Here is a 26,948-nt window from a genome sequence, read left to right as displayed (position 1 = left end):
TGTCTTTATTGTTGTTTTGGTTTGATTTCATTGTCGTATCTGGCTGTGTTCAGGGTTTTTTCCTAGCTCTTTGTTCTGGGGGCCATTGGTGGTGTCAGGGATTAAAGCTGGGTTAGCTGTTTGCAAGGCCAGCATATTGCCCACTGCACACTCTCTCACCCCTTGAATTTTTTTTGAAGATTAAATATATACAGGTATACCTTTATTAGTATTGTTTTATTCATTTTGGTTGTAGCATTAAATTAATTTTGCAGTTCTTTTTTTTAATGATAAGCACCTAAGAGACTTTTATTTTTTATGTTAAGAAATACAGATAACACTTCCCTTCTTTTGTTTAGTATTTACTGTGAACACTTACATGAGTGTATACTAAACTCCTTTGTAGCACAGCGGTAGGGCGTTCGCCTTACAAGTGGCCAACATGGCCAACCCGAGTTCGATTCCGCTGCCCCTCTCGGAGAGCCCGGCAAGCTACCGAGAGTATTCGATATGCCAAACACAGTAACAAAAAATTTAATTTTACTATAATATTTTGTCATAATCAGCATTTTGATTATAATGTACTTCAGTAAAAAGTGAATTATAACAGCAGAACATTTAATAGGTCTCCAGGAATTTTAAAGCATACAAGATAAAAGTTATTTCATAATGTCTTTAGTTAACATTAGTGTTAACATTACCTTTTTCTCTTTGTTTCTGGGCCACGTCTGGTTGTGCTCAGGGCTTACTCCTGGTTCTGTTCAGGAATCACTCCTGAAAGGACTCAGGCTGAGGGTAGAGGTGGAGGCGGAGGTGGGGTGGTGAGGGGGACTTATGAGGTGACCCTATGCTCTGTGAGGGATCAAAACTTGGTCGGTACATGCAAAGTGCCTTATCTGCTCTCCCATCTTGTATCAGTATTGGTAGACATGTATTTTTGTGCATTAATTTTATTTGAGAAAAAATACAATTTTCTTTAATTCTATCACGTGACTTTAATCCACTGATACAGAAAATATTTAATAAAATGCCAGGGCTGGAGCATAGATCAGCAGGTAGATTGCTTGCCTTGTATGTGACCTACTCAGGTTTGATCCCTGGAACCACCACATATGGTTCCCAGACCCTACAAGGACTGACCCCTGAGCACTGTCTGCATATGGCCCCAAAATAAAAAACCAAGACAAAACAATGCCATAATTGTGTTTTTTGATATTGATGGGTATTTTTGGTTGGTTGTTGGCTGGGTTTTAATTTACTATATAAAAATTTCTTCACAAATGGATTGAAATCCAAAAAGTTTCTTATCTAAAATCCACTTTGAAATTTTAGTTTCTTAATTGTCTTAACATTTTTGTCTTAATATTCATGTATTATCTAGTCAGTTTATCCCTTTCTTCTCCCTTCCCCCACCTACCCTATCCTCATTTGATCTTTAATTCTAAGTTTTGGTTTCTTTTCCAGGTCTTTTTCTTGATGGATGTTTCTTTTAGTGTTGTTCTTCTTGTCTTTCCTGCTTCTCATGTTCCTCTGTGAGTGATTGTTCCCACATTTATTTAAAATATCTGTTTTAAACTCTTTCTTGTTTCTTGTCTGGACAAATCTTACTATTAAGAAACTTGTTTCTATTTGAAATTTCAGAATTGTGCTTTGCTTTGAATAAGTTGAGGACTAAGAAATTACAGATTTTAATGTTTTTGTTGTAATTGGAGAGAAAAATGATAACAAAACTCAGATAATTGTCTCATTGTTGAACTTTTCATTTTACGTTGTCATTGATAAAGCATTTTTTCTTTGCATTGAGATGTTTTACATTGAGACCAGTTATTTTGAAGTCAGTTTAACATTTCTGCAAATTACACTTTAAGAATTGATTCAGTATTTCATCATTGTTTACAGGTAGTGAATCTGAATACTGTCAAACTAATCATTTGTCTTCCCTAAATTTGGTATTTTCTGATTGATATCTTTTAGTGTCTCTTTATCAGTTATGTAGTGTTAAAAACATTTGGCAGTACAACTCTGTATTAACTCTGTATTTGTTTTACCAAGTTTGAGAATTTAATATGTTCTCAAATTTATTTGTTTGGTTTTTGAGTCAGCCTGGCTGTGCTTAGGGGTTACTTCTGGCAGTGATCAGGGTACTGTGTGGGATGTTGGACATTAAACCTGGATCAGCTGTGTGCAAGGCAAGTACTGTGCCTGCTCTCTTATCTCTTCAGCCCCTGAATTATTAGTAATTTTGTAAAGTTTATGTAATTAAAAAAAAGTCTTTAGTATCAAAACAAAAACCAGCATGGCAGAATTTTCAAAACATTCCCCACTGTGGCATACTAGTGGTATATATTTAGATTTAAACTGGTAACTCTCTCAGGGCCAGAGAGACATCAGAGAGCGGGTAAGCATCTTAACTGTTGCACATGAATGATGCAGGTTCAATCCCTGGCATCCCTAAGGCATCACTGGGGGGTGATACCTGGCCTCAGAGTCAGATGTGGGCTGGAGCGATAGCACAGCGGGTAGGGCGTTTGCCTTGCATGCAGCCAACATGGCCGACCCGAGTTCGATTCCTCCGCCCCTCTCGGAGAGCCCGGCAAGCTACCGAGAGTATCTGATATGCCAGACACAGTGACAACAAAGTCTCCAATGGAGATGTTACTGGGCCCGCTTGAGCAAATCGATGATCAACGGGAGGGCCCAAAAACAGAAACTGAAAAAACAAACAGAAATTTTGTACTCTACTGTAGCTCACAGAAGAACAATCCATTGTCATAGGATCTAGATCCAAGTACTTAAAGAATTTTTTTTTTGGGGGGGGGCATAGTTGGCTATACTGAAGTCTTAACTCCTGGCTTTGTGCTTAGGAATTACTCTTGGCAGGGTTTGGAGGACCATACAGTGCTGGGAATTGAGCTTGGGTTGACCGTGTGCAGGACAAGCACCCTACCTGCTGTACTGTCTCCAGCCCCCAGTACTTGAAGAATTTTTATCACCCTCTGGTATGTTACAGAGGGAAGGTTAAATCATAGTAGTGATGAACAGTAGTGTAGAGGTTATGCTTCCCTGGCAAGCTTAGCTGAGTGAGTTCCAAGTAAGCTTTTTAGGTGGCATTTCCTCAGTGATGTACAGTTGCTCGGAAAAGACAGAGAAACTGTTTAATACCAGTATTCCAAAGCTTAAGAGAGTAAGTTTTGAAATGCCATTCACTCATTTACAGAGAGATATGTGATTGTTAGGGGCACTTAATACTTAGTTCTCTACCACTATATGTTCTCTGAGTGAAAAAAGTACATGGCAGCCAGAGAGATAGGCATGCATGGGTCACTCTTTTGATTTTAAGTATACTGCATTGCTCCCTGAGTTCCACTGACTTTGGCCTGGGTTGAAGCTTGAGCAATGCAGCCAGAGCATCATTGTTCACTGGGGCCTTAGCATTGAACTCTGTTCCCATTGGCCAAGCATTGTTGTCTGCGCACTGCTTCCCCTCCCCCACCCCCCAATAAAGAAGTACATAATCATCACCATGTTACAAGATGGTAGCATAGTAAGCACACATTAAATTATGCCCTTTGACTGCTTAATGGTCATAGAGTAAGATGTCTCTCTTCAGTAAAGACCTGTTGCAGCCAGGGAGGCTTTAGCATGGGTTATTGCTCAGATAGGCTTGGTCATCATTTTTGTCACTTCTGTTCCTTATTGGCCTGCCTGACCAACACTCTCCAGGTGAATGTTAACACATTATTTCTTGGATGTCTAGATTACTGATAAAACTTTATGGTTAAACTCTCACTCTATTTAATGTGTTTAAGAATATGAGACAATTAGCTATTTGGAATTTAAAAATTCATAATGCAGATAGAGTGGCAGTAGCATGTCTGATTAGAAGTTTGAACTGTAGGTCCAGGATTGTCACTGTCACTGTCCCTGTCCTCCCATTGTTCATAGATTTGCTCGAGTGGGCCCAGTAACGTCTCCACTGTGACAGTTGTTACTGTGTTTGACATATTGAATACGTCATGGGGAGCTTGCCAGGCTTTGCCGTGCGGGCGAGATACTCTTGGTAGCTTGCTGGGCTCTCCGAGAGGCTAACTAATCCTGTAGGTCCAGGGTTAGTTCTCTTTTTTTTTGTTGATTTGGAGGGGAGATTGATCAGTGGATTTTCTGTTACATTCTGCAACTCATGTATTTCTTTAATTTCACAGGTTTATAATAATGACCTTATTAAAATTCCATCTTTCCAAATCAGTTATTATGGTGTTATAAAGAAAGTCACAGTTGAGGCCAGACTAATAGTTTAGCTGGTAAGGCATTTGCCTTGCATGCAGCCTACCCGGGTTTCATCCCCAGCATCCCATATGGTTCCCTGAGCACCGCTGGGAGTAATTCCTGAGTGCAGAGCCAGGAATAACCTTTGAGCATCACTGGGTGTGAGCCCCAAACAAACAAAAGTTATAGTTTAAGGTTTTTTATTTTTATTTTTTGGGAGAGTCGAGGAGGCGGCATTTTATGAGTACTTAAGATACAGAATGGAATCAGAATGAGTACAATGGCAAACAGAATCAGTCTAAGTAGAAAGTGCCACCATGATTACTGTTATGGAGGACTCTATAAAGAGGTATGTAATTATTCTCTCTTGGGATTCACATTTTACAAAGCTTAATGTTACTTTGGAATATTTTACTTGAAAATATGAGTAATTAAAATATGCGGACTTTTTTCTTTTTTAATTTCTAAGTGTTTGTTTTCTTTCCTCATTGCTGTTTTGATTTTCATTTTTATTTATTTTTGCTTTTTGGGTCACACCACATGGTACACAGGGGTTCCTCCTGGCTCTGCAATCAGGAATTACTCCTTGTGGTGCTCAGGGGACCATACGGGATGCTGGGAATCGAACTCGGGTTGGCTGCATGCAAGGCCAACACCCGACACGCTGTACTATCGCTCCAGGCCCAATTTTCATTTTTTTAAAGCATCAGGGTCTCAGCATAGTTCATATGATTTCTGTCTTGTTCTTACAGAAATGTGTTTTGTGACTCATTGTGTGGTATATCTTGGATAATATCCCTTGTGCACTGGTTAAGAATGTGTACTCAACTTTTGGGGGATTGAAGGGCCCTATATACATACATACACAGTTTGCTAGGCTTGTCTCTCCCTTTGTTCCTTCAAGGGTAATATTTCCTAATTGAACTTTTGTGTAATTAACCTGTCCAGGAATGATAAGAGAAGTATTAAAAGTCTTCCGCCACACCTGTGTAGTTGTCAGTATTTCTCTTTAGTTCTATTAGTTGTTTTATGTATTTAATTTTTGTTTTGTTTTGTTTGGGGTTTGCTCGAGCGGGCCCATAACGTCTCCATTGGAGACTTTGTTGTTACTGTGTTTGGCATATCGAATACATTACGGGGAGCCTGGCAAGCCACCCGTGATGTATTCGTTATGCCAAACATAGTAACAACAAAATCTCCAATGGAGACGTTACTGGGCCGGCTCCAGCAAATCGATGAACAACGGGAGGGCCTTTACTTTTTACTTTACTTTTGTTTGGGGGGGGGGGGGGGTGGTTCACAGTGTTCAGACTTTTTTCTGCCTCTGCACTCAGGGATCACCACTTCTGGAAAAGTCTTGGGGGGTGGGCATTTACCATATGGGGTTCCAGGAATTGAACCCAGTTGGCGGTATGCAAGGCAGTTCCCCTACCTTCTGTGCTATCTCTGGACCCAATTCTGGGAAATACTTATGTATGATTTCTTTGACTAGTGATTCTTCACATTCGGGTACCCATTCTCCAGGACTCTGATGATTCTTAATATTGTTCCTCTTAAACTCATCCCCTACTTTTTTTGGTATGCTGTTCATTTCTTTTCAGAGTTCTTTTCCATTTTGTAATTGTTTTCTAAAGGTCTTATGCATCTTGTCTTGGTTGGAGATCAGTGACCTTTTCGCCTGCTCTTGTTATTCTGTGTCTCAGGTCTTCTGTTCGGTGGTAAATTTCACCTACCCTACTCTTCACTTCTCTCACCTTTGATTGTAATTTTCTCATTTCTGCACTTTCGTCTGCTTAACAACTACCTGCACCATCATTTTTTGGAAGTTCATTAAAGTTTCTCAACATGGTGTTTCTGATTAGTTATCTGAAGGATTACAGAATGGGTTGGTCCTGGTAGAACCCTTAGGCTGTTGTTTTCACTCATTGAGTTTGGGGTGCTTTCTCATGGTGTTTGCTCTGCTCTGAGGCTGAGTGTATAGTGAAATGAAGCTGTGTGTCATTCTGTTTCTTCCCTGCGCCCCCCTGCACCCAGGGGCAGGAGGTATGGGTGAGCAGTGAGAGGCTCCATGAGGAGAGCTGCTGCACAGCTGCTTCTATTCAGGGCTCCAGCCTAGGTTCTCGCTGGACGCCTTGAGAGGCTGAGTCACTGGCTCGGGTGTGGATGTGGGCCTGGAGGGCTGAGTGAGCAGGTGAGACTCTGAGTGTGGGTGTGCGCTTGTTGAAATGGTGGAGGTCGGTCAGGAGACTGGAAGTTTCTTGGAGGATTTTTGGAAATAAGAATAATTGATACGTTCTGTAGACACTTGTTCTACCACAGAACCACCTCTTGGTTCTTTAATTTGTTCTTCAACATTGTCTCAGTAATATTCTCCACTTTACAAACACCTTTTTTTTTGAAGAACAGTTACTCAGTGCTTTGCCATTTTAAAAATAATTAGTATATTCAAACAGATTCATAACTAGAGAAACGTAGCTCTCTGGCCCTCAATGAAGACTTTATTTGCATTACTTTCAGGTTGGCCAAGGTTGACCATGGTTACTGTGGATCCTGTTTCTTTGTCTGTAAGCTCTTATTGCCTCCCTCCCCCCCACTATTTATCTGACTCTGTCATTATATTGAGAGTATATAGGTTGCAGTATTTTTTTTCTGTCATTTAATATTGTTGATGGCGATCTTTTTTTTTCTAAAATTTTGATGTGATTGCATTTAGAAATTGTTGCTTCTTTGTTTTAGTGATATGTAGAAAAGTTAACTCTTCTCCCAAGTTAATAAAGGAGTTCACTGTTTTTATTTTTCTCTGAACTGGTTTTAATACTTAAGATTGAGGAAGATACCTCATACTGTTTTTTTTTCTTATGGCTGTTCCATTCTTCCAATATTATTTTGACCATCTGAAGGCCTAAAAGACCATCCTTTATCTGATTATTACAATTTTGTCTGCCCGTGACAAATTGTTGACTCTGTGAACAATGCAGAACTCTTGAATAATGAACAGGTATTTTAAACATCTAGTCCAGTCACTTTATTTAACTTCTGTTTATCATAACACTGAAGTTTCTTAAAACCATAAAATTAATTAGATTTGGAGAGCAGTGATTATGTGCTAATTAAACATTCCAAAGCACTGTAGCACTGTCCTCCCATTGTTCATTGATTTGCTTGAGCAGGGCCCAGTATCTAGTGTGAGATTTGTTACTGTGTTTGGCATATCAAATATCACGGGTAGCTTTCTAGGCTCTGCCGTGTGGGTGAGATACTCTCGGTAGCTTGCTGGGCTCTTCGAGAGGGGCGGAGGAATCAAACCCAGGTTGGCCAGGCCGGCCGCGTGCAAGGCAAACGCCCTACTGCTGTGCTATTCACTGACTGTAAATTTAGAAGAATTTTTTTTTAATATGATGAAAATGACCATTTCATTTTGCACAAATTACCACTGTTTCTTAATTTGTATGTGTATTCATTTTTGGGTTTTTTTTTCTGGCCACACTGAGCTGTGCTCAGGGATTCACTCCTGGTGGGCTTGAGGGGACCATAGCTCGGGGTGCTAAGGATTGAACCCAGGTCAGCTGCGTGTAGGGCCAAGTAATTTACCAGCTATACTATCACTCTATCGCTTTATTTTTAATTATTGCATAACAGTTTACTTAAAATATTTCCTAAAACTTTATCTCTTTTTTGCTTTCTTATTTATTACTCTGAAAGAGTTTTTTTTGGGGAGGGGCATCTTCCCAGTGACGCCTGGGCTTCTTAAGCTTCTGTTGGGATTGTAATTTTAACTGGTGCATTAATATTCTGAGAGATTTCTTAGGAAAATAAAGTAGAGGTTAACCCATATAGTTTTTAAATCTTTGTTAATTTATACTCATTTTGTAGATTAACAGTGAAAATGGTCTGTGGGGGTGGGGAACAAAACCCAGACCCAACCCTTAATTCGATAAATACTGAACCATTACCAAACAGTGACTTCTTTGCGGTGGGTAAGGGCATTGCTACTTTCCTCTGTTAAAAGTGATCAGTTCTGTTTCCAAAAGAAGTGCCTTTTAGTTTCAGAATCTTCTAAGTCCCTCCTGTTTGTTACTAAGAATTGTGCTCAGTGGTCTTAGGAGCAAGAGAAAAGATTTTGCTTTTCAAAGGTTCTGGCCACAAGGCATCAATATCTGAAAAAAGACAAAATTAACCGTGAGAGCATAGATTTTCTCTTCTTTGCTCCTTATTTACACGGAACATCAGGTGCCATTCTAGTGTTTGAAAGTGGATATGCACCCCCTTGGAACTGGCAGAAGATGAAACAGGAAATAGGAGAATAGAATACATGCCATTTTTGTTTAGCTTTTTGAAAGACCAAAACTTTTAGCAGGTGTCATATGTGAAATGTGGAAGAATAGCATAATGGTCTTTGGAATAGAATCCTGTGCTCTCCTAGCTTTGTGATCTTGGATGTTTATCCTCTTGCATGAGCCCTGCTTTCCTGGTTCTTTGTATTATTTACAAGGATTATAGGAGTTCATTTGTGTAAAGTGCCTTAAGAGTTCCAGGCACACAAAAGATGCTCAATCAGTCAATCGTTCCTCTTACTGCTATTGGTATTATTTTTATAGTTATCTTTGGAAATAGATATAAATATTACAGATGATATTAAGTGTGTTTATACTGAATGTCAAGAGGTGAGACATTTAAATTATATACTTGAAATAATAAACTTTGATCAAAATTGAATTAGCTAGAATAAATATTGAATGTTTGGATTTTTATTAAAAATATTTCCTCTTACCACTTAGAACATAATTGCATAGTCATTGTTCGTAATTTTTTTCTTCAGCTGTATGATTTAATATTTAAAATAATATTTTTATGTATAATAAGAATTGCATTGTATTATGAGTAAGCAATTCTTATGCTTGGTATATATTTAATATTGACATTTGGATAAACCCATTAAGAGTAAAAGTGAAAAAAATAGGGGTTATTTTAAAATAAGACGTTTTCAGCAGGACAAGGATCTGATACTCTTCTACTTCTTCGAGAACTCAGAATGTCATCTTATTATTACATTACCTTTATTTTAAAAGATGGGATCAGGGTTATAAAGGTCCTGATTTAAAACTGATGTCTAAAATGCCTATTTCACTGTCAGGAATAGGCATTTTTCTAAAATGGTTTTAAACTGAAAATTTGTTGGAGAGCATAATTGACAAAAGGTCCTGCATAGAATTAGAGTTTGTATTGATTGCACTTGGATTTTTTTTTCAGTGTGAACATCTGTTCATTTATGTGTGTGTCTTTGATTTTTTTTCCTTAAGTTCAGAAGTATGAACTATAGACTAACCCTTTAGGGAGAGAAAAGAGGGGAGATTCTTTTTGATTTTCATGAGACTTAGGTAATTTGGTGATACCCTGTCATGTGTGATGTGTGTTTCATAAGGGTATTTAACAAGTTTAGGGTATTTAATAAGTTTCTGTCTTGTAATCATAAAGAGTAGCAGACTTGAATGAAAGTTTTCAGAATTACTCTGGGTAGAACAGAATATTTACAATATTGATGTGAAAATGAGATGAAGTATGAATAATATACAATATGTTAGTATTTCACAATTACAATGCTTCTGAACCTAAGCAACTATTGCAATTTTATTTTGGTACAGTTTCCTCAGAATTAACTCAGATAAATTAGTGTTCTGGGGGACTGGAGAATAGAGCAAGGACAGTATTTGTTCAGTCCCTGAGGGCCATATAATTGCCTGAAGCACCACCAAGAATGATCCCTGAGTGTAGAGTAAGGAGTAAGACCTAAGAACTGCCCCAAATAACAACAAAAAACAGTTACAAAAATTAAAATGTTTTTGGAATTGGAATAAGTAACATCCTGGATATGAACTGGTTTACCATACCTCTGTGACATTAAAATTTCTTGATTATTAAGATTGTAATGCAGTTAGATAAAAGTACTAGGAAAATATTTGTACCATAAAACCCAGTAAAGTTTTTAATTTACTTTTTTATTAAAAAATTGATAAAAGTGCATTGTCACATTATTCATTTTAGAATCAAGTGTTCATCAAACATTTGTAGTTTTCCCCCAACTCTCCCCAGAAGGTTTTTAATTGGTGATGCAGAATATTTGTCATCTATGAAATTAAAAACCGCAGGTCTGTAAACTTGGCACTCAGAGGAAAGGAAGTGCCATGAAATGATTAAGTGTTGGCATGTGCACACCTGCTGTCAGGAAATAAACTTCCCATATGTTGCAGTTTGGCAGACAGGCATCTTCAACCTATGTTGAGTGAAGCTACTGCTGTCCTCTTTAGCTTTTACTTTTTAAACAGCACATTCTCTTTGTGAATGATCACTTAGTTTCAGTTAGAGGAACGTCATGTTTTATAGGTAAGTGGTGGAACTCTTTTATATCTCACTGACCTAATTTAATAACTCACTGAAGAGTTGTAGATTAACCCTTAACATCAGACTATTTTGATAACAACTATTTTGAAACATTTAATTTTTTTTTAAAAAAGTAGAGCCTGAAACACTGATTTTTTTTTCACATTTTACCACATCATGTCAAAATAACTCCTCTGAATATTGTTAGTGAAACAAAATGAATGTTATTTATTTTTAAAAGTTAAGTATTTAGATGAGAACTGTATTTATGAAACATTTGAACTTTATAAACATGTTCATGGAATAACTCAAGGTTATTGCATGGAATATAGTTTTTATAACCTTAAAATAGTCAGGTCAGAAAATCTGTCCTTTGTACAATTACAAAGTTTCCTCAAGATTGACAGCATTGTTTTATTTACATTTATTTGTATGGTGAAGTGATAAACAACTTAAACAAGTCTTTCGACTGGTTTTTGTTTCTTAAATTAAGATTTTTGTGAAAATATATGCAAATCTATTTTCCTTTAACAGATGATTTGAACCATTGATGTATGTGCATGCTTTTTATTGCATGTTGACACACAGATTCCCCTCATACAAATTTTTAAAGATTCTTTTGGGATACCTTTGTTATTACAGTGTAGGTTTTTAAGAATTATCTTCTTTGGAAATTAAAAAAATATTTTTTTAAATTCATTTATGTGATGACTTGTAACTAAAGCTTTTCCTAGGAATGTAATCATTTGTAACTATACATGCTTTTAACAATATTTTACAGATTGCATGTTGGAAAACAAAAGTTGTCTTTTCTAATGTAGTTTACGGTGGCGATACCTGCCTGCCTTTTCTTTTGCTGCGTTGGCACAGGCGTTGTGCTTATTTTGTTGTAAATGGTTCCAGTATTTTATCAGTTCACTAGGCTGGAACTGATGAGAGGTAATTAGGTGGCTGTATTTACAGCTTGAGTAAGAAACTCGCCAGTGATTGAATACGAACTCATTGGGAGGGGGCACAGGATCAATCCTCAGTTTGGCAAGGCAGATCCCCACATAGACATCTTCCAAGTGCAAACGACGGATGCTTAAAGACACTTTAAATATCTTCTCTGCCAGATCTCCAGAAAAAACATATCCGGTCCCAGAGCAGAAGACAGGGTAGCGCTCACTTGGGTAGAGGTCTGGTGGCATATACCACTTGCTGTCTTTGTTGCGATTGGGTGCATATCCTCTCATTAAGTAGCCAGTAAAGTAGTTATGTCTGGGAGGCAGGTCTGGCTTCAGTAATTTATGTATTAAATATTCAGTGTTAACAAACATGTCACTATCAGTTTTCATAACATAGGGAACATGTGGACAATATGTTGCAACCCAGTTCATGCCCATTAGTGTTTTAATGGTCAAATTATAGTATGTATCTAAATATTCCTGTTGAATTATGTCATGGTATTGTCTGCTTTCTTCCAGTATTGCACGTTGAAGGTAGCCATTTAGCTTAACACTTAGGCCCAACAAAAAAATTCGTGTGATTGGGATACCAGCTGCTAGAGTTTCATTGCCCCAGGTCTGCCGGATCGCTCTTCTTGCTTCTATTTGTCCAGGTTCTGCAGCTATTAGTAGGATTAAAAAAGGATTTTTTTCCTGACACTTGTCGGGTTCATTGATGATGTATTTGAAATGGTAAGAATGTGGATGTCCAGTACCTTTTTCATTGTAAATGCTTCCATTGGCACTAAGCGTGTTCTCTAGTCCTGTAACTCCTTGTGGTGATAGGTCTGTGTTGTTGGAGTTAGTTGCTGTTTGAGGCCTCAGTGTTTGAGGGACTGTTTCTTTCCAAATGTTCCGAAGAGAGCTGTGGTTTGTCTCACTTTTTGTTGACCGAAATCCACGGAAAGTGTATGTCACAGGGTTTTCTTTGAATCCAGCCCTGCCTGGCAGCCAGTCGTGATGATTGAAAAACAGAAACACAGCAAAAAGAAACACTAGAGAGAGTACACCAATAAGATGAGTACGAAACAGAGACCTCTTGACATTCCAGCTCATCTTCACAAAGCAGCAGTATCTTCTCCTCCACTGAAGCATGTTGTAAATAGCCAGTAATGGGATTTGCGCTATTGGTGGCCAAAAACGTGCTTCTCCTCCTAAACTAATGCTCTCCTCTGGTAATCGTATTCCAGTTTGGTCCTCATGGTATCCTCTGCAGTCATTCTATAAAGACGAAACAAAAGTTTACAAAATGCTGAGTGTTACAAAACTGCCTGAAAGAAACTTTGGGTGCTAATAAAATTAGGGCAAATAAGAAATTTTTAAAGCTGTGAAAATGCAGAAACAAAGTTTATAATTTGTGATGAATTTCTTTCACTCCTTGTTACTGTTTTATTATCTTTGGTTATCTGTACTTTTGACCCACATTAAAGATTTAAAAGTTGTATGTATATAGAAGAGAAAAAATGTTGGTAGATTTCCTATGAGAGGCACTGTAAGAAGGCTTGTGAGCAGATGGAAAATTTATTGGTATTAATTAAAATTGATTTGACATAGCTTTGGTGGTATGGTGCACAGTGAGAAGCCTTTTTTGTAAAATGGTCATGTACCAGTTGTGGGACAGACGGTGCAAGGTTGATTATGGCAGAGTTCTGTTAGTCACAGTACACTGCTTGGCATGTTTCCATTGGCCCCTACTGTGTTGAGAAAGTCAATGTGAAGATGCACCTGTCAAAATTAATTTTCAGGGTCCAGTAATTTCAGTGCTGGATTTCAAGATAGTAATAAATGATGAACCTTTCAAATACTCCGTTCTAATTCTAATCTTCCATTTAAATATGAGTTACTCAGGTAATGACTATTCTTGTTTGGGCTTAAGATTGATTTTAAAACATAACTAATTATCTTTGATTAATTGATGCCTTGACAGAATACTGTCACCACACAGTTCAGTATATAAACATGTTTATAGAGTGTCCAGGTTAGTTTTAAACAAAATAACTGCTTTGAATAATCTTTGCAGAGTTTTTACAAATATAGTAACTTGGTGTTACAAAAAAAGATTTAAAATGTTATATTTCACAGGCCATATTAACGTATTCTAAAAGATTATTACTGACTTCTAAATTTGCATGTAGTTTATAAAAATTTTAGGACTTTTGTCATAACACTAGATCTTAATATTTTAAAAAATTATGAGAGTAATTTTGGGAGGTTCTAGATGCTGTATATTAAGAACTGGTTGTGTTATGTTTAAAAAAGTTTTTCCATTCATAGGAGAAACATTCATGCTTTCCAGTTTATTCTTAATATTCTAATTTTGGCACAGATAATGAGATACTAAACAGTGAAGTAGAAGAAATCTAGTGCCTCACTCATTCTACAAAGTATATTTCAAAAGAAATCAATCATTTTCAAACATGAGGGGAGAAGTTTGTATGGAGCTATAACTTTTATGGTTCTAAATGGAAAAAAATGTCTTGGGAAGAGGACTGTTTCTTCTAACATTTTATTGTTAAAATTATTTCTTTAGGCTAAATAAAACTAGTTAAAATAATGTAGTATTATGTAAATGTATGTTTAGCCTTATATGCTGATATTTATGGTTAACATCAAATTTTCATCATTTTAATATGAATTTAATTCCTTGGAAGATAATTAAAACAATTAGTAAAATTTACATATATTAATGCTAGTACTTTGAAAACATTGCAAGTTCATTCATTAGATGAATGAAAGTAGTAGTATTCTAGTAGCTGCCACAAGGAGGCGCAAGTAGATGGGAGTTCGGACAAATTTTTAAATCGTCGTAGTACAGATACCAGGTTTTGATTTTTTTTATTTCTGAAATGATTTAATACTTTAAAAAGTACTTTAAAAAAGTTACAGTATTTTTCAAATGTTAAAAAAAAGCTGATGATTTTGAGAGAAATTTAACAGTGCTTTTTGCTTGGGATTTAAAATCAGAATCTGGTTTTAAATTCTTCAGGTTAATAAACTATTAAGCTATTCATTAGTTTATTAGCATGCATTTTAATTTCGTATTTCTATGATGAAGACCAAGGATATTCATTCTACTAGTAAAGCATATTATGTTCTGCACCTAGCTGAAAATTACAACTTAGCTGAAAGAAAGCTGCAATTTCTCATTTGAAATAGACATTTTTCCTTCTTGTAAATTGTTCTTCTATTAAGTCAACAAACTCCAAAAATTTTTTTTACCTGTAGTTTTAGGTAACATGATTACAATAGTGTTAACCCTTACAGTTTAGACATGCAAAATTACTGCACATTCTCCATCACCAAAGTATCTACGACCCTTTACAACTGTCCTTGTTGTGCCAGCAAACTCTGTGAAAAATTTTTTCAGAATGAATTTCTTTGCGTGTGAAAAGTATTGTTATTGATTCTTCCTTTACCTCATAAAGAAGCCAGTAAAGTGTAGGGTTGCGTGTGTGTAAATTTGTCAAGTTTTAAAAAAAGTTTAATCTGTTTAAAACATTCCAAAAACCAAATGTATTAGTTTTCTGTTGATAAAATAATTTTTGGAGTCTGGTTGAAGTCCAGTTAGATGTTTATAAGTGGAAATTCGGTGGGTTAAAAAAAGTGGATGTTTGAAGAAATGAAGGTAAATGCATTGATAAATCTAGATTATTTTTATGGAAACAGTATATCGAAGTGATGTTTCTAAAGTATTTCAATGTTACAGAAAACTGCAAGTTATTATTTATTGTAGCCTTAACATGAATACATAATTTATTGACCTTATGATTCTTCAGATTGGTGAGAAAGATGTATCTTAATTCAAATTCATGCCATTTGGATGTTTGTAAATATGAATAAGCTGCTGAAATTTGCAGTTGAACATACCCACTTTACCAATCTTCTATTGGTAAATGAAGTGCTTGCGTATCATTTTAAAATTGTTTATTAAAAGTTTGACAGGTATTTATTACGATTTTTCCATTTAAATATAGCTATAATCTCTTATTAAATAAAAAGTGAGTCTTGCTATTGCCTGCTATGCCATATTTTAATTCTTAAGAAACGAAAGCATGTTCAGATAAAATATTTTGGGGTTAAAAACAGGTTTGCACTTTCACATTGTCAGCATAGAGTTAGTTTTTATTTATCTCTTGTAGGTTGAGTGGGATTTCCCTTCCTAAATTACAGTATTAATTCTTTTTTACATCTCTGGTTATAAAGCATAGAGATTGTTACTGAAAAACATTTTACTTCACTTACACAGTTTCTATCATTTAGCTTTAAAAAGTGTTACTATCTTTAGTCTTTTGAAAATAGAGATAAATTAAACTTAGACAAAAAATTTCTACATTTTTGAGTTGTCTGTCTTATATAACAATGTTTAGTTGGTGACTTTAACATAGATAAAGGCTCTTAATAGATTTGAGGATCTTTACAATAATTTATTTTTGCCCAGTATTATCTTTAGTGGAGAAAAAATTTATGGTATTAGTCACAAGTGATAGAGATGCAATGATAATAGGGCCTGGTTAACTCATTTAGTCTTAAATTTCAATACTTGTTACTTGTCTCTAACAACTATTTGCTATTTTTGATTACTAAATTATGGGTTACTAAGTAAAATGGAGCATAAATTAGGGTGTTTGTTAGAGCTGTTAAAATTGAAGAAACCTCTTTGAGTTCTCCATGAGTTGATTTTCTAAGTATGACTGCTGCTGAATTTATCAGATTTATTTCTGCTCTGCGTACGAACACATGGTTTGTTATTGCATATTAATGGAACCTGGAAGCACAGCAGCACGTTTTTGTTTTTTTGACCTTGTATTGCTGTTCATAGATATTTTCATATCAGAGTATTTTGATCTCACTTTTAAAATGACCAAGAATCTTAAATTCAATCATTTTCAGTTTGTTGCTTAAAGTAAAACTGACTGTTTTAAATGGAAGTTTTTAGCAACTATTATATCTCTTTGTTCTAAGTTGTATTTAGGAACACAGCAATAACATGCAAATCTACTGTGGTGTGGTGCTGTGTTCCTCTTTGAATGTTACTGTTTCTACCTGCTCATAGCTCCAGAATTCTTAACATTTGTTGGTACCTCTTAGCTTGTGTTCCTTACCTTTATTTGGGGAATTGAATATTGGAGGGAGGATTTTGTTTTAGGAGGAAGTTAGCTTTTTGGAAAAAACTCTAAATATTAAGATCATCTTTGGTACTATTTAATGTAAATTTCCTTATTGTGTCTGTTGATAGCACTTTAATTTGCTAGGTAAGGACTCACTTTGACCTAATTTGTTAGAAGATGCTGTGTTTTCTTTAGGAGACTGTAATTTTTTTTTCTTTTAAGTGTAATTTCTGAGTCCTTTATGCACATCTTGTCAGTATTTGCCCTTTCTCTCTTACACGTTTATAATCCATAATTACTTCAAGCAATGTTTAGTTAAATAAAGCAGTGGCATCTAGTCTCTAAACAATGACAAATTAAAAATAACGTATTTAGAAACCCTTTCGTGGTTTCAAGGGCAGTAAGCTGTACCAGCTTGTTTATCACATATCAGTGCCTCCAGGGCTCTAACAAGGTAACAGGCATTCAAATGAATATCACACACAAGATTGACATACCTTCCTTGGTCAGGCCATTTATGTGAAGAGGACTATGCCCATTGAAAATACTTTTGCCACGCCATCACTTCAGTAGAAAAGATGCTACGGAACATGCGCACATCCCCCGATAGTCTGCCTTCTGCGATTGCTTTTCACAGTATCCAAAGTGTCCATCTGTCTGCTTCTTGTCGAGTTACCGTCTTGTTCATACGGGTCCCAGCGTTTGGAGATTTCCCCCTTCTTTCAATTCCTTTCTATTTCTTCAAACAAAAGAGCTGCAGTTGTCTTTTCTGTCTGGAGCTCTGTTGACTGTTCTCGACAGTTGATGCATTGAAGCTTTTTACATCTGCTGTTTTCCTAGCCGGACAATGCAGTGCTGTATTCTCTGCTCAGTATCCATATTTCTAGTAATAACACAGGGCTGCAATGCAAAGCAGCTAGAGCTAGAATGTAGCGCTTCGATTCTGTTGGGAAGAAGCAGGATTGAACTCTTTCTTGTTGCCTGGCAGCTGCAGAAAGGATTTTGAGCAGGTCTCCGCGGCTTTTAGTCTGTAATATGAAATCTACGGTTCCTCAGCTGCTGCACAGGCAGGCAGCAGTTTCAGTGTGGGCTTGACAGATGCTCTCTCTGACAGAGCAGAATTTAACGTCACTGCTTGGCTGAATCCCACGTGATTGTTTGCATTCATTTTGACTGAAAAACTAAGGTAGGGAGAATCTTAGAGATTTTGCTCCTCTGTGTTAAATTATCTCTATTCAATATAATTGTAGTGGAGGGTAAAACATTTGATGATTATGATATGAAAGTTGTAATTTAATTTTTTCAGCATTCCCCTCCACCCCTTTTAAAATGCTTTACATAGGATTCCTGAATGTTTTCATTGTTTGGTGCTGGTATTCTTATTTGTTACAGGCTTCTATAGGACATAAGCAGCACATAAGCAGTGTAAGCATTTATTTGTAATTTGATCTGATTTAACCCTTTCAGTGTCTCCTTCCCTAGAATTCTCTCCCTAACCTACATTGCTTCCACTGCACTAACACTGAGCTAAGACTTAGAGACTGTTTATCCTCACCTTCAATTTAAGGCATCCCAGCCACTCAATTTTCTGGGCTTGATACAAATCAGCTGTTTTACTGGATTTATCAGATTGCTTTGCTGATATACTTGATACAGCTTCTGTATTACTTGCTTTATTGTAGTTTCTTGCATTTTTGAAGGAAGCAGAACTTTTAATCTTTTAATCAATTCTATGTAAGCATTTGATTTTTCTTTTAAAAATTGCATGTCATTTCAACAAAATAATATAGTAGATATAGCATGGCATACTTGTATAGGATCTTCTTGGTGTAGATGCTGATATCTTACAAATATTTTTCCAATTTTGGATTATTATATAGCTTTCTATCAAGCAAATAAGCATTAGTTTCTTATTCTAAAATCTGTCTTTTACATGGTTAGTCTCCTGGCCATTGTGACATCTTCTTTTTTATTTTCCCTGTACAGCCCTGTGCCTTTCTGTTGTTTCCCCTCACAGCCCCTTTCCTCCTCCTCCTCCTCCTCCTCCTCTTCCTCCTTTTTTTTTTCTTATTTTGTTGGCCAGTTATGAACCTTTCTTGTTTAGTTTTTGCAACCACATAAAATACAAACTACAGAGAGTTCCCATTTCACAGCCAGAAATCCAGTAACTGATCTGATAAAGACAAATTGCCCAAGGGCAATGGAAGGATAGATGTTTATCTGTGAGAAGAGTTTAAATGTGCCAAGAAGGAATTTCTTTGGTGGAAATCGGGATAGCTTCCACTTTTTGAACTTTTGTCCAGTTGCACCTACTCAAGGAACCTAATGCAAGTTTCAGTAGATTTAAATAACTCACTGAATTTAAAGAGAGCTTGCCCCTCCCATCTATAATGTTTATGCTATTTTTGACTTTATATTATCACAAACCCGAAAAGGTGACTAAGCTGAGATGAGGCTATTGGAATGAACCCCAAACAGTGTAGGAGCTTGGTGCCATTGTAAGAAAAGGAAGCCAGGATTTAGAGAGGTCCTTGGGGCATATGTACCCAAAATAAAGAAGATGCAGCAAGACATTGCTGTTTGTAGACTAAGAGAGATTCTAGAAGAAACCAGACCTGCTGTCACATTGATCTTGAACTTTTGGGCCCCCAAACAGTATAAGTATACGTTTTTACAGTTAGTACAGGAGTTAAGGATCCTTACCTTGCATGTGCAGTCCCAGTTGGGGCTCCAGCACCACGTGGTCCTCAAGCATTGTCAAATGGAGCTCAGGAGGCCTTGAACATCAAGATGCATGGGGGGCCGGGGGGAGTTAACAGCACTTTCGGATCTGAGCAGCACCACAGCCACAAAATCCTTGGACTCTCTGCAGTGGTCTAAAGGGATTTGTCACCATTTTGTGTGTGTGTGTGTGTGTGTGTGTGTGTGTGTGTGTAAAATTTGGTTGTTTTTGCCATTTACCACTTGTATTAATTTATTGCTTTTCGGGTCACACCCAGCGATGCACAGGGGTTACTCCTGGCTCTGCACTCAGGAATTACCCCTGGTGGTGTTCAGGGAACCATATGGGATGCTGGGAATTGAACCCAGGTCGGCTGCATGCAAGGCAAATGCCCTACCCGCTGTGCTATCGCCACAGCCCTACCACTTGTTTTTAAAAGTAGGAGGCCATTTGGTATTCTTCACAGACTTGGCAAATGTCTTTAGTTCTTTGAGAATGTTTTTGTCCCTCTCTCAAATCTGATAGCCTCACAGGTTACGGGACTTTAGGTTGAAGGTTTTCTTCGTTCTGTACTTTGAATATATTATTCCATTCCCTTCTAGCCTGTCCAGTTTCACTTGCAAGATCAGTTGTAAATACTGTTTCCCCTGGACTTGAGGTTTTGTTTCTCTTTTGCAGCTTTAATAGTTCTCTCTCTCTCTCTCTCTCTCTCTCTCTCTCTCTCTCTCTCTCTCTCTCTGTCACTTGGGTTACAGTGTTCTGTTGTTGATTTTGTTGAGCACTCTGTGACCTCTTGGATCAGTGCCCCTAGCACATGGGAAATTCTTAGCTATTACCTCTTGCACTTGCTGTTCTTCCCCTTTCTCTCTTCTTTCTTCTTCCAGGACATTTACGATTCATAGATTGTTCCCCTTGCCACTAAATGTCCACTAAATTTTTTTTTTGGCTTCTTTTCTTTCTCTTTCTTGATATTCTGTTTTGTCCCCAGACACATTCATTTGGTTTTCAGCTTCTTCCTTTCTATCACTGTCACTTGTTACAGTATTCCTTAGTTCTTTCAATTCCAGTTGAATATTTATTCTAATGATTGCATCCATTGTTCTTTCAGCTGAGTGAATCTCTTATCCAATGTTTTCTTCTTTTCAGTTACCACTGTGTAAACTGTTGTTCTGAGTTCATCTTTAAGGCAGTGTTCAGAGTTTTGATACACTTAAGGAATTAACTATACTGACTGTCCACATCTACTGAAGCCACTGAATTCCTTTGTTTTCTTGTTATTTTAAATACTTTGTGGGTACTAAGGAGTTAGGAGTTTCAAATTCCAGGTGATCTGAGCGGTGATGGATGTGCTGAATACTGCATCAGACTTCTCTTTGTACCTCAATTGGTTTGTCACTGCCACCTCTGCTTATGTTCATCCTTCTCTATCTTCTTTTCCTATTTCTTTCTTTAAAAAATTTTTAAATGTAGTCTGCAGAGTAAAGTTTAAGGTAAGGTTTATTTTAAGGTATCAAATTATTTTACTAAATTAGATGTGGAATTTAGTATATCAGCATTTAATCATGCAACTAGTGACAGAGGCTGTTTATTATCAATTTACCAAAGCTGGATTGCCTGCTTTAACTATTGTATAAATGATCCCCCTCCTTTCCTCCAGTCGTTTGTTGACTATCATGTAAAGATGAATGCTTAGGGTTATGAAATGATCATTTCAAATATCATTTAGTGATGAGAGCGTACTAGGAGTTAAAGCTGGAAATTAAAGTAGAGAAGGCTATTGTAGTGCGTACCCTGTGCTCTCCACCGAACATTTTGCTTTAACGGTACTGCTGGAGAAATTATGAAGATTTTTCTGTTATTGGCAAAGTTTACTCAAAAATCATTGATGGAACTAAAAAATGGATGTTTATCTACTTTTTTTCACCCCTTCAAATACGTATCGATTGACTACTGTGTGCCAACATTTGTAGTTATTTTGCAGTCACTTTTCTCAGTAATGACCCTCCCGTTGATCATCGATTTGCTCGAGCGGGCCCAGTAACGTCTCCATTGGAGACTTTGTTGTTACTGTGTCTGGCTTATCGAATACTCTCGGTAGCTTGCCGGGCTCTCCGAGAGGGGCGGAGAAATCGAACTCAGGTCGGCCATGTTGGCTGCGTGCAAGGCAGATGCCCTACCCGCTGTGCTATCGCTTTGTCTGATTCTTCTGATTGAACTCTTTTCCCTCAGAAGATTTCCTATGGATCTTGATTATCAAGAGAGCTCCATTTTGATTATCAAGAGAGATCCTGCTGGATATGCTTCCATCCATGTTGAGCCCTTTTAATTCCCAGTGACTTGTGTCAACTTGTGCTTGCTATGGGACAGAAGAGAGTGTCCTGGCAAATCATAAAAAGGTGTCTGTGTACTTAATCAGCCTTTATTTTAAATATTTACGTATGCCTTTCATCTATTTCCTAAGTCATGCTGGTGAAGAAGTTTACTCAAAGTGCAGGGCTGGAGCGAGAGTACAGTGGGTAGGACACTTGGCAGACTCAGGATCGTTCCCGAGCCCTCCAGGAGTGAACTTGAGTGCAGAGCCAGGAGTAAACCCTGAGCACCAGATAGGACTCCTCACCCCCCTCAAGTGTTAAAAAAACAGTGCAGACAGGAGATAAAATCCTAGCAAATCTGTATGTGTCAGCCAGGAGATACTGTGAAAATCTCTTCTGACAGCAGACTAGTAGAAGTTCATCCTCTAGTCTAGTTTCTTTTAACATTCAAATTTTATGGTTAAACTTCTTCAGTAAATGTGACGGGTTTCTTTGTCAGACTCAGAAACTGGCATATAGTTTTAAATTTTATTTTATTTTATTTTTGCTTTTTGGGTCACACCTGGTGATGCACAGGGGTTACTCCTGGCAGTGCTCAGGGAACCATATGGGATGCTGGGAATTGAACCCGGGTTGGCTGCGTGCAAGGCAAACGGCCCTACCCGCTGTGCTATCTCTCCATCCCCAGTTTTAAATTTTATAGTTATAAATGTCTTGTAATTTTTACTTGGGAGGGTCTATTTTTTAGTCTTTTAAGATATCTCTGCTAGAAGATTAAATACTAGTCTTTACTGGTGGTTTATGTCCAGAGAGAGCTGTCTAGGCTGTGTTTAGGAGCTATCAGGGGATGTCTAGAATAGCTCTCAGAGCCAGGACTTAAAGGCAGCATTTACGATATCGCCTTGTTTTTTGTTTTTATTACATATAAAAGCAGTTGCCACTTTATTTACATATTTTGTAATTTCTGAGTGATTATTTTCCGATGAATCAGGTGTAGATTTGTTCACTCAAAGTATGTAAATGATTTGCAATTGATGATGCTATCTTGTTGTGCAGTCAACTAAGCCATAGTACTATGAAAAAGTACAGTTATTTTTAGTGTTACTGTGATTAGTCAACAATTGTACATTGTTTTCTTAGAGTTTGTAGCTCTTTACCTAAAATTACATAAAAGATTCAAACTGATGGCATGTTTTTGTTCTTTAGTATCAGTAAATCATTTCTTTTGAAGAAAAAATGCATATTGTTTAGGAATTTTTTTCTTAAGGCAGTGCATGATTTATAAGACAGTGTTGCTTTGAGCTAAAATAGTAATAATTAGTTCAATTTCAGATGAACCATCTCAGAATGACCACAAGTGTCAGTGTTAGCCTGCATTACTTTTCTCCTTACGTTTTCACCAGTTTGGCCAGCGTACACTCACATTGTTTAAGAATTTCTTTTGACTTGAAGCTACTGATTTAATTTTAATGTCTCTTTCAGAACTAATTACAGGTGCCTTTATTTAATATATAAACTATTAATGATCCCAAAGTAAAACATAAACATTTGAAATCAGCAGTAATTGACAGTAATGTTAGAATTATGCATTGGATCTCTTGGTAGTAAAGCTGTTGCAGTTCGGCTGAAACATGGTATTACTGGAAACATTTTTGGTATAAAGAATGGAATTGGGATTGCTGGATAACTTTAGTTTTTAGGAGGTTGCTAGATGTTTATAAGGAATTTTTATATTTTGGCTGACAAAATATTTGAAGAGCATTTAGTGAGGAGGGCCAGGGAAAGTAGTTTGTAGTGTGGGGGACAATAAAGACTAGTTTCATGTTTTGTAAGATCTCTTTTTAATATCCCACTGAATATGTGTGTGGATGAAAGGGCTTCTTTATAATTAAATGGGTCTGAAATGAAATTGCAATACAAAGTACATTTTGTGAAGTTTTAATGCACAACAGATTTTCCTTGAAGTGTAATTGTAGTGCATATCAAGAGAAGATTGTGCTTTATTCTGAATTTGGCTGGTGGTAAGGTCACAGTCACTGACTCATCAGAGAGTACATTAGTCTATGGGCATTTGTGATGGTTCCTCTCATATATCAAATAGTAATTTGTGGTATTGGGGAATTGAAACGGCATGCAAGACAAGCACCTTCTGGAATCTCTCCAGCTCCTCACCTTACTATGTGTCTTCTAGTATGATTATGTTGTATGGTGTGATTAGGTCCATACTCATGTGCTCAGACTGAAAACATGTTTCAGTCATTTCTTCTAAAATTTCTTCTTTCTTTTATGATAGTAGGTTTTTTTAAAAAATATTTTTATTATTATTTTTTATTGGGCTGGAGCCATAGCACAGTGGGTAAGACATTTGCCTTGCAAGCAGCCAACATGACTGACCCAAGTTCGATTCCTCTGCCCCTCTTGGAGAGCCCAGCAAGCTACCGAGAGTATCTCACCCTCATGGCAAAGCCTGGCAAGCTACCCGTAATGTATTCGATATGCCAAAACACAGTAACAAGTGTCACAATGGAGATGTTACTGGGCCTGCGCGAGCAAATCGATGAACAATGGGAGGACAGTGACAGTGATTATTTTTTATTATTGAATAGCTGAGAGTGACAGGCTTTCATGTTTGAGTCTCAGTCATGCAATTGGTCAAACACCCATCCCTCCACCAGTGCACATTCTCCACCACCAGTGTCCCCAGTATACCCCCCTTTCCAACGCCTCCTGCCTCCATGGCAAACAATTTTCCCCATACTCTCTCTCTGCTTTGGGGCATTATGGTTTGCGGTACAGATACTGAGAGGTTATCATGTTTGATCCTACATTCAGTACACATCTAGTATAGTAGGTTTGTTGTATTACCTCTGCATATGATTTCTGACTGTTAGAGAATTGTAGAAATGTTACATAAAGAGGATATGTGTAAGTTTGGGATTGTGAAGCCTGTTGTTGGCATCTTGGAGTACATCATTCGAGACAACTCAGACCCTATCCCGCAACACAGCGAAAGTATGAAAAAGTTGTAAATATTTATTTTAAATACAGCAAAGAATTTGTAAATGCAGTACCAGTAACATGTTGAAAGATGAAATGTTAGCATTACAAAATGGTGCCTTCTATTTTTCCTTTCAGAATATGCTTTATATATAATAGCTTTAGTAGATAAGGAAAGAACGCAAAAGTTGTAAGTAAAATATTTTCCCAGAGGACTCTACTTTTTCTTGAGATCTGGGAAATCTAAATTCATGCAGCTATGTGGAGAATGATTGTTTATGATCTGCTTGGAAATACAGATTTAAGTATAAATATAAATCCGTATTTATAGAAACTAAGATGGGGGAGACAGTGGTAGCAGGAAGTGAATACTTTTAAGGAGGATCCGGTGTGGTGCTGCAATGTTCTGTGTATGAAACCAATAGTAGTATTGTAAAGCATAGTTTTAGTGCCTTAAAAGCATATGCATAAGTATAAAGAAACTTGGTGAATCAGAAAAGGCAAAGTTATATAGGACTAGGAAGGGAGTTGTGATCCACCAATTTCATAGAAGATGCATATGAGACTTGCGTTCTGCAAGTAAATTTAGCATCTGTGTGATCAGGCTATCTTTAAGAAACCTGTATTAAATTGTCTTCAGACTTAATCATGCTCTTTAAATTGTATTATAGTGGCATTGTTCCTAGTGAAAATTCCATAGCAATAACAGTTTCCACACAAATTTTTAAAAAGCTGTATTTTACCTTGATTTAATCTAAAATTCTAGTTTTTTTTTTATTTACGGATATGGTAATGAGCACTTTGAGGGATGTTAATTTTCTCAGAAGTAGTGCACTTAATGTGGCAGAGCTCGTTAGTGTTAGGGCTCAACACAAAAGCCAAATTTGTTCTATACTGATTTTCACCATCAGTAGGTAGATATATTAGTGCATTTATTTTAATTCGTCTCCATAAGCTACACCAAAATGCTTTGAACCTTTTCTGCCATACCTACATTCTGCTGCCACTGTAAAAATACTTAAGTTTTAAACTCTTTCCCTCTTTTCATTGGCTGTTTTGAGTAATGTCGCTATGAGTGTCAGCATACTGATGTTAGTTTAAGTACTTGTGTTCAGTCCTTGTGTGTAGGTGTGCATCTGAAGTAGACTTGCTGGATGGTATTGGTTAATTCTATTTTTTGTGTTTCCATTATATTGCTTTCCCCACCAGCCACATCATGTTATGTATACACCAGCCACACACATACAAAGGATCTAATTAAATTATATCTAATTTAATTTATTCATGTCCTTAACAGCATTTAAGTATTCTTGTTGTATTTGACAATAATAGCCATAATAATGGGTAATTGTAAGAGTCATATTGAACCTGTTTTTATGGCCATGATTACCCATTTCAGTCCTTTTCCTAGTTTTGAATGGATTGCTTTGTTTTTACTGGGTTGCTCAGGTTCTTACTATTTCCTGGCTATCAGTTTTTTTTTTTAATCAGATACAGGATTTGCAGATATTTTCTCCAGTTCTGTGAGTTTTCTTTTCCTCATTGGTAGTGTCTTTGATGTACAAAAGCTTTCGATTTGCAGAATTCTAATTTATCTTTTTTGTTTCTTGGGGAGAAACCTGAGTAGTGCTGGGGGTACTGAGGGTCCCCAAGTGGTGTGGATGTGGTGCTTTAGGCACTAGGATGTTGTGGTTGGTCTGGCAGCTCAACTGGTGCTGGGGACCTTGCATATGCTAGTCATATGGCCTACAACTTGATCTCTCTTCCAAGCCTGGCTGTTATTTTGTTGTTTGTACCACACAGTGTTAGAACCTTGAAATCAATGCCAAATCTAATATCATAATGCCTTTACTCTTTTCTAAGCATTTTAATGGGACTTAGCTTTGAAACTTAGGCTTTTGATCTGTTTTGAGGAAATTTTTGTATTCTGATGATGCAAGTTAATGGTCTGGTTTTGTTCTGAATTAATTTCTGTGCTTTCTGTTGTCTTTATGGGTCTTTTGACCTGCTTAATAATCAGTCTTATGCGCCATTTTGATCATTGTAACTTTGAAAAAGTCTTGGAATCCAGAAGTGAGCCTACTTGGTTCTTTTTTCAGTATTGATGTGTCTAGTTGTTGGGGACACTCTGAGGTTCCATTTTTGTAAAAGCTGAATGAGGGGTGGGATGAAGTATATATAGAAAAATAATTTGTATAAA

General features: G+C 36.9%; 2 protein-coding genes across 2 annotated transcripts in view; one reads left to right on the top strand and one right to left on the bottom strand.

Annotated features, from left to right (window-relative positions):
- The window catches only part of CDC73 (cell division cycle 73), a 105,735-nt gene that overhangs the window by 41,772 nt on the left and 37,015 nt on the right, over window positions 1-26,948 (top strand). The gene's annotated exons all lie outside the window — the stretch shown is intronic.
- Window positions 10,221-17,842, bottom strand: B3GALT2 (beta-1,3-galactosyltransferase 2). The gene is made up of 2 exons (XM_056110607.1): window positions 17,215-17,842; window positions 10,221-12,830 (listed from the first exon to the last, which is right to left on the bottom strand). Exon 2 carries the CDS (start codon window positions 12,702-12,704, stop codon window positions 11,436-11,438), a length of 1,269 nt encoding a protein of 422 aa, XP_055966582.1. The 5' UTR covers window positions 12,705-12,830; window positions 17,215-17,842; the 3' UTR covers window positions 10,221-11,435.

The sequence above is a fragment of the Sorex fumeus genome, unplaced genomic scaffold, assembly GCF_029834395.1.
Source record: "Sorex fumeus unplaced genomic scaffold, SorFum_2.1 ptg000010l, whole genome shotgun sequence".
Classification (NCBI taxonomy): domain Eukaryota; kingdom Metazoa; phylum Chordata; class Mammalia; order Eulipotyphla; family Soricidae; genus Sorex; species Sorex fumeus.
The sequence above is the reverse complement of the archived record's forward strand: the minus strand, read 5'-3'. Positions and strand labels throughout refer to the sequence as shown.